This window comes from Macaca mulatta, chromosome 6 (genome assembly GCF_049350105.2).
Source record: "Macaca mulatta isolate MMU2019108-1 chromosome 6, T2T-MMU8v2.0, whole genome shotgun sequence".
In the NCBI taxonomy this organism is placed as follows: domain Eukaryota; kingdom Metazoa; phylum Chordata; class Mammalia; order Primates; family Cercopithecidae; genus Macaca; species Macaca mulatta.
Window position 1 is genome coordinate 165,907,652 of NC_133411.1, and position 15,636 is coordinate 165,923,287.

Genomic DNA, 15,636 nt, shown 5'->3' on the forward strand with positions numbered 1-15,636 from the left:
ACATCCAGAAATGAGCACTTTTGCCATTTTGCTTTATATACTTTTCTAGTATATACTTTTTGCTTTATATACTTTTTATCCTTCTAGGATTTTTTCTTAACAGAAATAATTACTATATTCTATATGAATTAGTATATCATAATTGTATCCTATTTTAAAAGTTGCTTCTTTCATTTAATAATGTGTTATAACCAACATATTATAACATGCTATAACCTATGTCAGTAAATGCACTGCAATGACTACGTTCTTATGCTCTGTCGCCCAGGCTGGAGTGCAGTGGTGCGATCTCGGCTCACTGCAATCTCCACCTCCCGGGTTGAAGTGATTCTCCTGCCTCAGCCTCCCAAGTAGCTGGGATTACAGGTGCCTGCCACCACACCCAGCTAATTTTTCTATTTTTAGTAGAGATGAGGTTTCACCATGTTGGTCAGGCTGGTCTGGAACTCCTGACCTCAGGTGATCCACCTGCCTCAGCCTCCCAAAGTGCTGGAATTACAGGCGTGAGTCACCGTGCCCTGCCAATGACTACATTCTTTATGCCAATACATGGACGTGCTTAACTAAGTAATCTCTTACTATTAAACATTTAGGTTGTTTATAATATTTTCATGATTATAAATATTAACAATGAACATTCTCCTCATACATTTTTATATATTAGTTCAATTTTTTCCTTAAGATAGAGCCCAGGAAGATTACCGACTGGGTCAAAATGTATTCTGCGTGTTCAAGATACCTGGGAGATGACATCTTGACATCTTCAGTCAAGGCACAGAAAGCCCAAGTTTCTGCTACTGCCAACCTTGAACCTGCCTCTCAATTGTTTTCCCTTGCTTCTAAACAGACCTATTCTGTAGGTAACTGAGACCAAGAATAACCCCACTATTCTGAGGGGTTTTTTAAATCCAGCACAAGTCTAGCCATATGTCAACACATTAAACATGTACATCGTGGCAGTTCTGATATTTCGCCAGTATGTCGGATCAGTCAGTGCATGCCATACAAGTTGCTAAATTTTTAAATGTTACTCCTATGTAGTGGCATTCACAATGTCACTAAGGTATATAGCATAAGGTCATTTGGCTCTACACTAAATAGCCCCGCTTTGATCATTTTGAATTTTTTATACAATGACCATGCTGTCATTTCTTACAACTGGCTTTCGGAAAGATTATTCTCGGGCCAGGTGCGGTGGCTCATGCCTGTAATCCCAGCACTTTGGGAGGCCGAGGCAGGCAGATCAATTGAGGTCAGGAGTTTGAGACCAGCCTGGCCAATATGGTGAAACCCCATCTCTACTAAAAATACAAAAATTAGTTGGGTGTGGTGGTGCGTGCCTGTAACCCAAGCTACTTGGGAGGCTGAGGCACAACAATCACTTGAACACGGGAGGTGGAGGTTGCAGTAAGCTGAGACTGAGAAACTGCACTCCAGCTTGGGTGATGAAAGTGAAACCCTGTCTCAAAAAAAAAAAAAAAAAAAACCTCAGAAGGATTATTCTCATAACCTCAGGCTTTTTTTGTTTGTTGCTTCAAAAAGTTACTTGCACCAATTAAAAGGCAGGTTGTTTCTTACAGGAGCCAAAAGAAAAGATCTCATTAATAAATCTAACTTACATGGACGCAGAAGACATTGATGAGCGTCATAAGACTAGATCCCTTAAATTTTTCTCAAGTTCACTGAGAAAAAAAGTATGGGAACATTTTACAGAATCAAAGTTATTATTTAGAACTTTGTTATCTTAAAATGTCATCCTGGGCCGGGCATGGTGGCTCACGCCTGTAATCCCAGCACTTGTGGGAGGCCGAGGCGGGAGGATCACTTGAGATCAGAAGTTCAAGACCAGCCTGGTCAACATGGCAAAACCTCATCTCTACTAAAAACACAAAAATTAGCCAGATATGATGGTGGGCGCCTGTAATCCCAGCTACTTGGAAGGCTGAGGCAGGAGAATCACTTGCCCCCAAGAGGAGGAGGTTGCAGTGAGCTGGGATGGTGCCAGTGCACTCCAGCCTAGGTGACAGAGCAAGACTCTGTCTAAAAAAAAAAAAAGAAAGAAAGAAAGAAAAAAAAAAAAAAGTCATCCCATGGGGAGATTTTTGTATAGAAAAAAATCAATAGAAGTTTTAAAATTTCTACATAAAACAGTCATTAGGTAGGGGAAATATATTAGTGAATAAACATGTTAGTTTCACTTACATTTTACTTTTGTTTGGGGTGGCCTCTACTCCACCCCATCAAAGCATGCTGTTTCCCTATTGATAACTGAATTCCTCCTTGGTGTGTTATCTTAACTTGTTCTCCTTAAATTAGCTCATTCGGGCCCGGCATGGTGGCTCATGCCTGTAATTCCAGCACTTTGGGAGGCCGAGATAGGTAGATTGCCTGAGGTCAGGAGTTTGAGAGCAGCCTGGCCAGCATGGTGGAACCCCATCTCTACTTACAAAAATTAGCCGGGCATGGTGGTGTGCGCCTGTAGTCCCAGCTACTCCGGAGGCCAAGGCAGGAGAATTGCTTGAACCCAGGAGGCGGAGGTTGCAGTGAGCCCAGATCACGTCACTGCACTCCAGCCTAGGAGACAGTGATGCTCTGTCTCAAAAAATTCTTTCTTCCCCTATTTTTGCCCAGCAGAAAGTGTATGTACTATGTATCTAAGTACGCTATTCAGTAACATATGGCTCTTTGGGCATCCCTAACAAACTGGGTCGCCTAAATGAACTTTTCAAATTAAAGCCTCCTATTTAAGAGTCAAATGATTTTCTTCGTCTTTTTTTAATAAGAAAAAAAAATCTGTGGGTTAGTCTTACAGAAATAATCTTTAAATGTAACTTGCTTCCAGGGAGATATACAACTGAATCTGGCTAATCAAATGGGGCGAATATGCTTACAGTTTGATTGTTATTCCAAAGGCCATCTGAAGACTCTGTCACGGTGTCACTCCCATCTACTCAACAAGAAGGAAATTTAATTAGAATTACAAAAAATATTGAATTTGCACTGCAGACACTAAATATATTCACATTGCCTTCTGGTGATGAAAAGTTGAATGATAATATGATCAAATGCTACAGGCATTGCAAGAGTCATACCAAGTTATTAATGTTGTATTAATTTCTCCTGGAAAGTTGTATTTCTTAACTTTTCTGTCACAGGCTTTTCGAAAATTGACTCTTTTTTTTTTATTAAAAAAAATAATGCATGTGTACACGAATTGTATCTACTATTTTAGGGTAATCACAGAAGCCCATTTATGGAACCAGGTTAAGAATGCCATTTAAAGGCAATCAATACTTTTATGCTATCTAAACAGCTGTAAGTGAATGGTCAGAGGCATGTACATCCAAAACCAGAACCACCCTCATCAGAATGGATGTCATATTGGTTTTATGTTCAGAATGAGTAAAATATGCCATAATATCAAAAACAGGTGGCATATAACTCTTGTGCTATTGCCAATGTGCTTATGCTTTGATCTAGAAGTGCTTTCAAAAATATATCAGCCACCAGATCAATGCATATTAGGCCATATGAGGATTAAGATTTTATGTAATGTATAAGATACATTTCTCTTAGAATTGAACCTTTAAAAATTTCAACATGTTTTAAAATATCTGCTTTGTAATAGACAGTGTATTCTCAGCCAGGCATGGGTGGCTCATGCCTATAAACCCAAGTCCTTTGGGAGTCCAAGGCAGGCAGATCACTTGAGGTCAGGAGATCAAGACCAGCCTGGCCAACATGGTGAAACCCCATCTCTACCAAAAAATACAAAAACTTAGCCAGGCATGGTGGCACATGCCTGTAGACCCAGCTACTCAGATGGCTGAGGTAGGAGAATCCCTGAATCTCGGAGGCAGAGGTTTCAGTGAGCCGAGATGGCACCACTGCACTCCACGCTGGGCAACAGAGTGAGACCCTGTCCCAGAAAAAGAGTATATTCTGTTGGCCTTCCTAGACAACTATAGGTCAAATTCAGAACTGTCTTCTTACTGAGCATATACCATGTAGAGAACACTTTACATTCTACCAGCCAGTTAGTTCCTTAATCGCATTTTTATGGATGAAGAAACACACAGGAAATGGTTAAATGATGATTTCTAATTAAGTGACAAGAGCCTCTGCTGATAACCTACACACACATTGCACTTCCATCAAATGGAAATACTTAGGTCTATGAAATTCTGTAACTGGTGACAATGCTATAGTTATACATGAATGAACTTGGACTAATATCTCCCCAAAATTTACATTACTGTGTTTACATTTTACTGTTTCTGAGGCTTCCTAGGAAGCCAAAGGCAAGGCCAGGCTCAGTGGCTGAGGTCTGTAATCCCTGCACTTAGGGAGGCTGAGGCAGGCAGATCACTTGAGGTCAGGAGTTCAAGACCAGCCTGGCCAACATGTGAAACCCCATCTCTACTAAAAATATAAAAAAGTAGCCAGCGTGATGGTGCATGTCTGTAATTCCAGCTACTTGGGAGGCTGAGACACAAGAATTGCTTGAACTCAGGGGGTGGAGATTGCAGTGAGCCAAGATTATGCCACTGCACTCCAGCCTGGGCAACAGAGCGAGACTGAGAAAGAAAGAAGGAAGGAAAGGAAAGGAAACGAAAGGAAAGGAAAGGAAACGAAAGGAAAGGAAAGGAAAGAAAAGGAAAGGGAAAGAGAGACAAATGTAGGTTTATGCAATATATAGAATCTCAGCTTTGTTTGTGACAGGTATTATGACCTTAAGTAACAGTTTCAGGAAGAGGATGGGGTGATGCAGAAAAACAGCATGGACTGGAGTCAGATAAAATTTGAGTTCAATACTGACAATGTCTGTTAGCAATGTAACTTTGATACTCAAAGTCCTTTTCATACACACAGGTATGTATGTATGTATGTATGTATGTATGTATAGGTATATAAAGGGATGTGTGTGTATGTGTGTATACAGTAGTGCCCCCTTACCCACAGGGCATATGTTCCAAGACCCTCAAGTAGATGCATGAAACCAAGAATAGTACCAAACCCTACAGATACCATGTTTTTCCTATATATACATACCTATGATAAAGTTCAATTTACAAATTAGGCACAGAAAGAGATTAACAACAAATAAATAATATAATAGAACAATTATAGAAATAAACTGTAATAAAATCTATGGGAATTTAGTCTCTCTCAAAATATCTTAGTATTTTAGGAACATGGTTGACTGTTACAGAAAAGCAAAACTGCAGATAAGGGGAAAACTACTATATATATATTTCTAGCTAGAGTACGCATGAACTACAACCTATTAATAGTACACAGCCCATCAAGTTGTTACAATTAAATTAGATGATGCATGTAAAGTGGTTGGCACTAAGCTATTATTATTATATAATGGGAAGAGGAGTGGGAAGAGGGGAGGGATAGATATTATGCAATGCAATTTCCAAATATCATATACTCTCTAATCATCCAAAGAGGAATATTCAACAATTTTCCTGTGGGCACAAAACTAGTAACTCGTAGCTGCAATGGGAGTTGTGTGTCTCCAGAGCAGATTTATAGGGCCTCCTCAATCTGGCAATAGCATTAAATATGGCCTGCCTTGAAAGAATTAAACAAGATAATATATCCATTTCCTGGCACATCCATCTGTCAAAGGTGGGTAGTGGGCCATGTGACAGCTCCAATCCTTTCCAGACCTAATATTCCTTGCTTCCATGAGGCTTTAGGCAACTGAAGGCCAACTTAGGCACAGTAAGAACTTGGCCCATGAGCCTTGGATACACGGCCAAAATGGCAGCAGCCACACAAATCCTGGGGATACAGCTGCTCCACTGTCTGTTCCACCCTGGAAAACTCTACTTGACCAGGTTTCGCTGACATGGTATTTCAGAGAATGATTCCCCACTCCTACTTTCTTCCTCCTCACACTCTCAAAGAGTGGGGTGCAGTTGCTCCTACTGCTGTTACCTTGTGTTTTTATCTGTTTTCATTTTGTTTTTGTGCCTGGAAACAGTTTGCGCTAAGGATGACACTTTCAAAATGCAATGTCACCATTATCTAATCCCAACTGAATGAGTCCCTATGTGAATCACACTGCAGGTCCATTTTAAATTAACCAGCTACCAGGAATGATTGGCAAAAAAGGTAGGCCATGCAGGCTGGGGAGCAGCTGCCTACAGATTGGCAACTGCTGAGTACAATGAGTCATACACACAAGGAGACCTGCAAGGCATGACCTTGCTTGGATGCCACACAAGGACACAGAGCCAGCTCAGCATCACAGAGGCACTCAGCACAGGGCACTCCCAGAACTTACCACTAAGGGGAACAAGGAGAGTTAGCTGGGAAAGATGACAGGTTTCAGCATCACCTTTCTCCATTACAGGGAAAGACAGGTCAATTCTACATTTCCAAGGAGCAGAGACTCTAAGAGGCCTGTTCAGACTTGGAAGAATAGTAAGGATTGCTTGGAGCAGAGTAGCAGGATCTCAGAGGGGCATACCTCTTTGATGTTGGTGTGGGTGTCCTCAACCCATCTGTCTGAGTCTGTTCAGGCTGCTATGATAAGATAGCTTAGATTGGGTAATTTAAACAGAAATGTATTGCTTACAGTTCTGGAGGCTGGGTAGTCCAAGATTAAGGCACAGGCTGATTACTCAATCTAGTGAGGGTCCTCTTCCCTGTAGACAGTGTCTTCTATTTGTTCTCATATGGGGGAAGGAGCAAACAAGCTCTCCTGGGCCTCCTTTTGTTTAATTAATTAATTTATTGTTTCTCTACCATCAAGAAAATGTACCTTCGGCCTTTTATAAGAGCATTGATTCCATTCATGAAGGCAGGGCTCTCATGACCTAATCATGCTCCGAAGGCCCCAGTTCTTAAGACTTGCATTGGGAATTAGCTATCAACACGAATTTAGGGGTGTGGTGTCATGAGATTATATATAGATAAATAGATGTACGTGCACGGTTCCCGGCTCATAACTCCCATATCCCTAATTATAGTCTTCTGTTATAATAAGTATGTTTGACCTTAGGAAACAATCTTTGACTTTCTCCTGCTCTCCTTTCACCTGAGAAGGCACAACTTTAATTTCCCCTGCCTTTCTGATTGTGGATCATAAGACACTTCCCAGAGAGAGTCCTTCCCTGTGCCCCTGGGGGATGGAATGTTGATGTCTTGAAGTTCCATAAAAACCCAAAAGGGCTGGGTGTGGTGGTTCACACCTGTAATCTCAGCACTTTGGGAGGCTGAGGTGGGCGGATCACCTGAGGTCAGGAGTTCAAGACCAGCCTAGACAACATGATGAAACCCCATCTCTACTAAAAATACAAAATTAGCCAGGTGTGATGGTGCATGTCTGTAATACCAGCTACTTGGAAGGCTGAAGCAGGAGAATCGCTTGAACTTGGGAGCAGAGGTTGCAGTGAGCTGAGATCGTACCACTGCACTCCAGCCTGGGTGATGACAGAGCAAGACTCCATCTCGAAAAAAAGAAAGATAAAAGAAGACTAGGTTTGGAGAGCTTCCAGATAGCTAAACACTTGGAGGTTACTAGCAGATAGAGTTCCCAAGGAAGGGCATGGAACCCTTTCCCATATACCTCGTCCTGTGCATCTCATCATCTGTATCCTTTGCAATATCCTTTACAATAATCTGGTAAATGTAAGTGTTTCCCTGAGTTCTGGAAGCCACTCCAGGAAATTAATAGAACCCAAAGAGAGGGTTGTGGGAACCCCAACTTGAAACGAGGTCAGAAGTTTCAGAGGCCCGAACTTGTAACTGGTGTGTGTGGTGGGGGTGGGAGGGGCAGTCTTGGGGACTGAGCCCCTCACCTGTGGGATCTGACCTTCTCTCCGGGTAGATAGTGTGAGAATTGAATTGAACACACAGCTGGTGTCCACTGCTTGGTGTATGGGGAAAAAACTCCCCACATTCAGTCACGGAAGTCTTCATCTGAGTTGATGATTGTCATTGAGGTGGTGTGAGAACAGAGAGAAAACCCAGTTTGGGAGTTTTCCCTTAATAGCGAGGACACAAACTTTGAAATCATAGCACCATCTGAGAATGCTCGTGTAAATATAAATCTGATGAGTCAGTGGAAGCCTCCTGGTCTGGGACTTGTCAGAAGCATAGGGTCTGGTGTTTGAGCTAAACACCAGAGGGCTGGATCTAATTGTTTTAAGACCCTGGCCCAAGGAATCAAGTCAAAATAATATATTCGGATTCAAGACTGGTTGATCTGATTTCTAAAAACAAAGTAATATGCCTGTGGATGTTTCCAAATCACATAAGCTGCCTGTGCCAGTCAGGCATTTGGATTCTTGATGTTCTAAGGAATAATAATAATAGCTGCTATTAGATTTATCACTTACTCCCTGTAACTATGTCCCAAATCTTTCATCCCATTTGATTCTCACAAGCATTCTACAAGATCATGGTATTACATCCTTTTTACAAATGACAAAACAGCTGGGCACAGTGGCTCATGCCTATAATACCAGCACTTTAGGAGGACAAGGCAGGCGGGTTTCTTGAGCTGGGGAGTTTGAGACCAGCCTGGTCAACATGGTGAAACCCCCTCTCTCCTGAAAATACAAAATTAGCCGGGCATGGTGGTGCACACCTGTAATCCCAGCTACTCCGGAGGCTGAGGCAGGAGAATGGGTTGAACTCAGGAGGCGGAGGTTGCAGTGAACCGAGATGGCGCTACTGCACTCCCGTCTGGGCGACAGAGCGAGACTCAGTCTCAAAAAAACAAAAAAGAAAAAGGCAGGGTGCAGTGGCTCACGCTTGTAATCCCAGCACTTTGGGACGTGGAGGCGGGTGGATCACGAGGTCAGGATATCAAGACTCTCCTGACTAACATGGTGAAACCCCGTCTCTACTAAAAATACAAAAAATTACAGCTACTCGGGAGCCTGAGGCAGGAGAATGGCGTGAACCCGGGAGGCGGAGCTTGCAGTGAGCCGAGATCGCGCCATTGCACTTCGGCCTGGGCAACAATGCGAGACTCCATCTCAGGGGGAAAAAAACAAAAAACAAAAAAAACCCGCACACACAAATGACAAAGCATTCAGAAAGGGTAGATATTTGTACAAGTCAAATGACCCGCTGTGTGGCTGGTGCTGGCACTCAAGTCAGATCAGTCATATTCCAGAGCATGCGCTCTCAACAAAGTCAATGGTTATCAAGGTTTGAATGATCCCAGCTGTTCAGGAAAGAGAACGCAGTTACCTGTTGTATAAGAGTACAATGGTGAGCTGGTGGGTTGTGTCCTTGTTGCTCCCAGCAGTGTCATAGGGTGGGTTTCTGCTGGCTGAGGTGAAGATGGTGAAGTGGCTACTGGAATGAAAAGAATGGAAGAATTGTTCCATTTGTGGAGGAAAATGTGCACCCCAAGAAAAATAAAGAACAAAACTAGAATCAGGAATTACCATCACCTTTCCACGGGCCCTTCTCCTGGCCTTCCACAGTGGGCATGCAGGGCTCCTACCCACCCACTTCTGAACCTTTCGGCTCCTCTTAGAAATGTATTCCAAGATGGCCTTCAGGCATTGCCCTGCTGTCTAGTTATTTCATTAACACAAGGAAATGCGATCTAGATAATGTTCTAGCTAGTCTTATCAATATATAAGATTATCTCACACTTTCTATACCCCCAGGTTCTCTCTAAATACACAAAGTCAACAACAGGGCATTTTATGCAGAACACCCAATTAAACTTTTATTTTATTCATACAAGTATTTCACTTTCAGAAAACGGGGGGGGAGGGGGGGGCTTGGGAATTTGCACTAACATGCTCTAACCCCTTCAAAACAGCCCCATTCTGGATTTCCTGGTCTTACTGAAGTTCAATTATCCACACATCCAGTAACTAACAGAACAGATACAATATTAATTCCTTGAGGTCTCTAAAAGCTGACAATATTGCCCAATGTCAGCCTTGGTAATGATTTGCAACCCTAAAGGTAAGGTTCCTGGCAGACCCTGACCCCAGCTCCTTCCGCATCTGCATTCTAGTCATTCCTTTAAGGGTGATTTCCTGTGTTTTCTGACTCATCTTCCACTTCTCACTGGAAAGCTTCCATTAGGAATTCTCCAGCATAGGGCTACAATCCCCTTTCCTTTCCTGAAATCTCTCCTTTATTTCCTTATTTGCAAAGTTGATCACTTGCCTCTTTACAAAGCATTTACATGATTCCCTTCTCTTAGAGCACCACAGAAATTTAGAGTCAATCAGTGACGGTGACTGGATGAATTCCAAAACCTGGGCTTTCCTTATTGCCTCTCACTGGTCTGTTTCTCCTTCCCCACCACAGTCTCCATAACTTCACTTTTCAACATCACTCTTTCTCCTGTTCTCGACTGTTTTCCTGTTTTCCTCTAGTGCTCAAACCCGTAAGAGGATGTGGCTCTCTTTCGGAACAAAAACCAGAATAACACAGGAGAGTCATGTGGGCAGTCTGTACCCAATTGAGTTCTATGCAAAAGACCTCTTCAGCTTAACTTCTTTCCTAAGTTTGGGTCTTTATGGCATCTTTCTTTTCTCCGCTGCTCCTACAACCATACATACAATTGTTCCATGGATGTTTTAGGCAGTGAGCAGGTACTAGGGACACTGAGCAGGGCGGATTGGATGCAAAGATAAATGTCCCTGCATTCCATTCGCTCCAGGGTTCTCTCATTCTTGGACTGTAATGTTCAACTCATGCAAACTCTTTAGAAAACTATCCAGATAAGAAAAAGCTCAATTGATACCATCCTCCAGGTTATAGCCATAAAAACCAACTCTTAGGAGAAAGGCAACTTTCTCCCAAATCTTGGCTTTAAATGAAGTCAATGACTTGGGGATGTTCTCCAAAACAAGTCCACTAATCCATCCACCTTAGCAGACACAAGCTAAAAGTGAAATCAACATTGAGAAAGTCGACTGCCTGGAACAAAACTGTTTTTCTTACAAACTTTATGGCTCTAAAATCCAAGCTATGACCTAACTAACACCCTCTCTTCCAAACTGAGCTACTAGCCCAATCCTTCAGATCCCTCCTGGTTAAATACACACACAATTCAATGAGAGTCAAGGGAAATCAATATGTTCCATCAGATTTTTCCAGCTAAGAGGTTGTGACATTTGTTACTCCTCAGAATCCAGAGCCACCCTAAGGGGTCAATGGGTTTTTGAGGGCTTTGAGAATCTCCACTAAAAGTTATCTTTTAAATCCCGGAAATGGAAGATTTGAACCTATACTTGTCCTCAGAATGACAAGCTATTTCCCCACCTATAAGTCAAGTTATCCTCCACTTATATTAAATCTAATATCTTATTTACAGGGAATTTGAAGTATCAACTATATGGCCTGAACTGAAAAAAAAAAAATAAACATGTACATTCCAAATCCCTAAAGCCCTTAAATCCAATGTTACTTTTTCCTAAGTATAAATCGCACCTTTCGCAATTTCCACTGTACATAAATAAATTAAAGGACCTTTGAAGTAAAAATGTGTAAGTTATTGACTGCCCTGAAAAAAACAGCATGGTTGTTTAAGGGTTTTTTTTTTTTTTTTTTTTTTTTTCAGTAAAAATGTTAGATCAGGGCAAACTCATCCAAACATAAAACTCAGTGCTCATAATAGGAGGCATGATCCAGTAGTTAAAAGTACTGGCCCCAATTCAAGCTAACAGAAATCAAAACCTGACTCAACAACTTTGTATCTGTGTAAATTTATTTTTTCTTTCTCTTTTCTTTCTTTTTCACTCTGTTACCCAGGCTAGAGAGTACAGTGGTGCCATCATGGCTCACTGCAGCCTTGACCTCCTGGCCCCAAGCGATTCCTCCACCTCAGCCTCCCAAGTAGCTGGGACTAGAGGCATACACCACCATGCAGAGACAGGGTCTCACTATGTTGCCCAGGCTGGTTTTGAACTCCTGGACTAAATTTACAGTCATGAGCCACCACACCTGGCTTCTATCTGTGTAACTTTCAACAATAAGCTTTTAGATTCTGTCTCAGTTCTCACAATTATAAACCACACCTACAGTCAATATAATTATCCTAACAATTAAATGCATGAAGCATGGTGCCTCGTAAATAGAAAACAGTAAATGTTAACTTCTTTGAAATCAAGGTCTGCTTTCAGAATGGACTAAATGATCTCTCTTCAGAGCTCTTCATGAGGACAGAATCTCATTTATCTGACCTTTGGTTCTCTGGCATTCCCTGTGTTTTCATCATAAAGCCATACGTAGCTGAATCAGATCCACACTATCCCTGTTAGATGTCCTACAATAAATGGTCCAGCTATTTTCGGTTAATAATCAATTTCTTTGAGAATCTGACAAAAAGCAATGGGTCCCCTCACTCCAAAAATGCTTATTGGTGCAAAAGATGCATGTAACTTGGGAGTTGGGGAGGATCACAAATCCTGAGGAGACCCTGATTGAAACCCAGGTAAGACCTCTCACTCTAGACCGTCCTTCTACCTTGATACAATGCCCTGGATGGTTCATAGCTCCTCGTTGGAAGGTCTTTGGGCTCCCAAACACATCTGTTTTACCTGGTTCATGGTTCTGCATGGGCAATGGCGTTGGAGGAACAAAGGTAGAGACCATTGTTGTCGTTGGCAGAGTTGTTGTCGTTGGAAGAGTTGTTGTCATTGGAAGAGTCGTTGTCGTTGGAAGGGTCGTTGTCGTTGGAAGAGTCATTGTCGTTGGAAGGGTCGTTGTCGTTGGAAGAGTTGTTGTCGTTGGCAGAGTTGTTGTCGTTGGCAGAGTTGTTGTCGTTGGAAGAGTTGTTGTCGTTGGAAGGGTCGTTGTCGTTGGAAGAGTTGTTGTCGTTGGCAGAGTTGTTGTCGTTGGAAGAGTTGTTGTCGTTGGAAGGGCCGTTGTCATTGGAAGAGTCGTTGTCGTTGGAAGAGTCGTTGTCGTTGGAAGAGTTGTTGTCGTTGGAAGGGTCGTTGTCGTTGGAAGAGTTGTTGTTGTTGGAAGGGTCGTTGTCGTTGGAACAGTGGTGCTTGTTCGAACAGTTCTGACAATTGGAGTAGTTGTGACCCTGGCTGGAGTTAGAAATCAACATGAGAATGAGCATGAGTCAAACAAGAAACAAGAGCCTCAGGCTGGAACCGTACCCTAGCACACCAATGACAGACTGTCCCAAGGTGGAATTAACTTCCTGAACTCTCAATCTTGGTCATTGCCCAGCTAGAAACTGTGACAGGAGAGGGCTTTGGAGACATGCCCCTTCTTCCAAAAGAAGAGAAGATATATTGAAAGGTGCATGCATATTCAGAAATAAGAACAGATGCCTCATATTTGCACTGAAGCACTTTTCTGGGGTCAGGGTCTCACTCTGTCATCCAGGCTGGACTGTAGTGGCATGATCAGCTCACCGCTGCCTTGAACTCCCAGGCTCAAGCAATCCTCCTGTGTCAGATTCCCAAGTAGCTGGGACTACATGCAGGCATCACCACCCCTGGCTAATTTAAAAAAAAAAAACAAAACTTTTTTTGTAGAGGCTGGGTGTGGTGGCTCATGCCTGTAACGCCAGCACTTTGTGGGGCCAAGGTGGGTGGACTACTTCAGCTCAGGATTTCAGAGTTCAAGACCAGTCTGGGCAACAGGGCGAAACCACAACTCTACAAAAAATAGCCAAGTGTGGTGACACATGCCTGTAATCTCAGCTACTTGAAAGACTGAAGCACAATAATTGATTGAACCCCAGAGGTGGAGATTGCAGTGAGTAGAGACTGGGCCACTGCACTCCAGCCTGAGAAACAGAGCAAGACCCTGTTTCAAAAAAAAAAAGAATTGACCTTATCTTGCTCACCCTTATGAGGGAAACAATCCAAGTCCAAAAGCTAAGAGACTGCAAATTAAAGTTCCTCTTACTTAAAACGAAAATAGAGACATAGCTTATTAAGGTCATAGGTATTGGGTTCTATTATCATTGTAAGACCTTAGTGAAAGAAGATTCATTAAGAAAAAGCAATGGCTGGGCGCGGTGGCTCACGCCTGTAATCCCAGAGCTTTGGGAAGCCAAGGCGGGTAGAACGCCTGAGGTCAGAAGTTTGAGACCAGCCTGGCCAACATGGTGAAACCCCATCTTTACTAAAAATACAAAAATTAGCTGGGCGTGGTGGCATGCGCCTGTAGTCCAGCTACTCAGGAGGCCGAGGCAGGAGAATTGCTTGAACCCAGGAGCTGGAGATTGCAGTGAGCTGAGATGAAGCCACTGCACCCCAGCCTGGGCGACAGAGCAAGACTCTGTCTCAAAAAAACAAAACAAAAAATCAGCAGTAAGGCTGGGTGCTGTGGCTCACGCCTGTAGGCCCAGCCCTTTGGGAGACCAAGACAAGTGGATCGCTTGAGCCCATAAGTTTGAGACCAACCTGGGCAACATAGTGAAACCATACCTCTACAAAAAAAATTGATGGGTGCAGCACAGCAACATGGCACAAGTATACATATGTAACAAACCTGTACGTTATGCACATGTACCCTAGAACTTAAAGTATAATAATAATAAAAAATAAATAAATAAATAAGAATTTTACAGAGACCATAAAAAAAAAAAAAAAAAAAATTAGCCGGGCATGGTGAGGCACCCCTGTAGTCCCAGATACTCAGGAGGTTGAGGCAGGAGAATCACTTGAACCCAGCAGGCGGGGGTTGCAGTGAGTAGCAATCACACCACTGCACTCCAGCCTGCTACCTGGGCAACAGAGTGAGACTCTGTCTCAAAAAGAAAAAAAAAAAAAGGCCCAGTGTGGTGGCTTACGCCTATAATCCCAGCACTTTGGGAGGCTGAGGCAGGTGGATCATTTGAGGTCAGGAGTTCGAGACCAGCCTGGCCAACATGGTGAAACCCCATCTCTACTAATACAAAATACCAAAATTAGCTGGGTGTGGTAGCGCCAGCTACTCGGGAGGCTGAGGCAGGAGAATTGCTTGAACCTGGAAGGCAGAGGGTTGCAGTGAGCCATAATTGTGCCCCTGCACTTCAACCTGGGCGACAGCAAGACTCTGTCTCAAAAAATAAATTAATTAATTAAAAAGGACAGTTCTTTAAGGTGAATAAATTCAGCTTGATAAAAATATTCACTGTATTTTACTACGGAACAGTAAATGCTATTTCTTGGACCAATTACTCTGTTTGAAGTACATTCGGCCCTCCATATTTGTGGGTTCTACATCCGTAGATACAACCAAGACTTTGGATGGAAAATGTACAGGGGAAAAAGAAGGATATGTTGTCTGCTGTACTGAACAAATATGGACTTTTTTGTTGGTCATTATTCCCTAAATAATGCAGTATAACAACCAATTGCATAGTATTTACATTGTATTAGGGGTTATAAGTAATCTAGAGGTGATTTAAAGCATATGGGACTATGTGCATAGTTTACATGCAAATACTGCACCATTTTACATAAGGGACTTGAGCATCTGCTGATTTTGGTATCAAGGGGGTCCTGGAACCAGTTTCCCATGGATATCAAGGAACAATTGTACTGTTTTAGGAGCTAGTTTGCTGACTCTAGCCTGACCTTGAATTATGCTTGGCCTTGTAACTTCATCTACACAAAAATTATTCTATTTCCCAAGAACAAGAGTTTATTTTAAAACAGGACTTACAGGAACCTCCTCTTT

The 15,636-nt window shown here is 42.5% G+C and overlaps 1 protein-coding gene across 2 annotated transcripts in view; it reads right to left on the bottom strand.

Moving 5' to 3' along the window:
* The window catches only part of HAVCR1 (hepatitis A virus cellular receptor 1), a 41,888-nt gene that overhangs the window by 10,280 nt on the left and 15,972 nt on the right, over positions 1-15,636 (bottom strand). For both annotated transcript variants that reach the window (XM_077937381.1, XM_077937380.1), the window contains exons 4-6: positions 12,546-13,043; positions 9,223-9,330; positions 2,892-2,947 (exon numbers count right to left, since the gene is read on the bottom strand). In XM_077937381.1, coding sequence (XP_077793507.1) covers positions 2,892-2,947; positions 9,223-9,330; positions 12,546-13,043 — 662 coding nt within the window. The remainder of the gene's footprint in view (positions 1-2,891; positions 2,948-9,222; positions 9,331-12,545; positions 13,044-15,636) is intronic.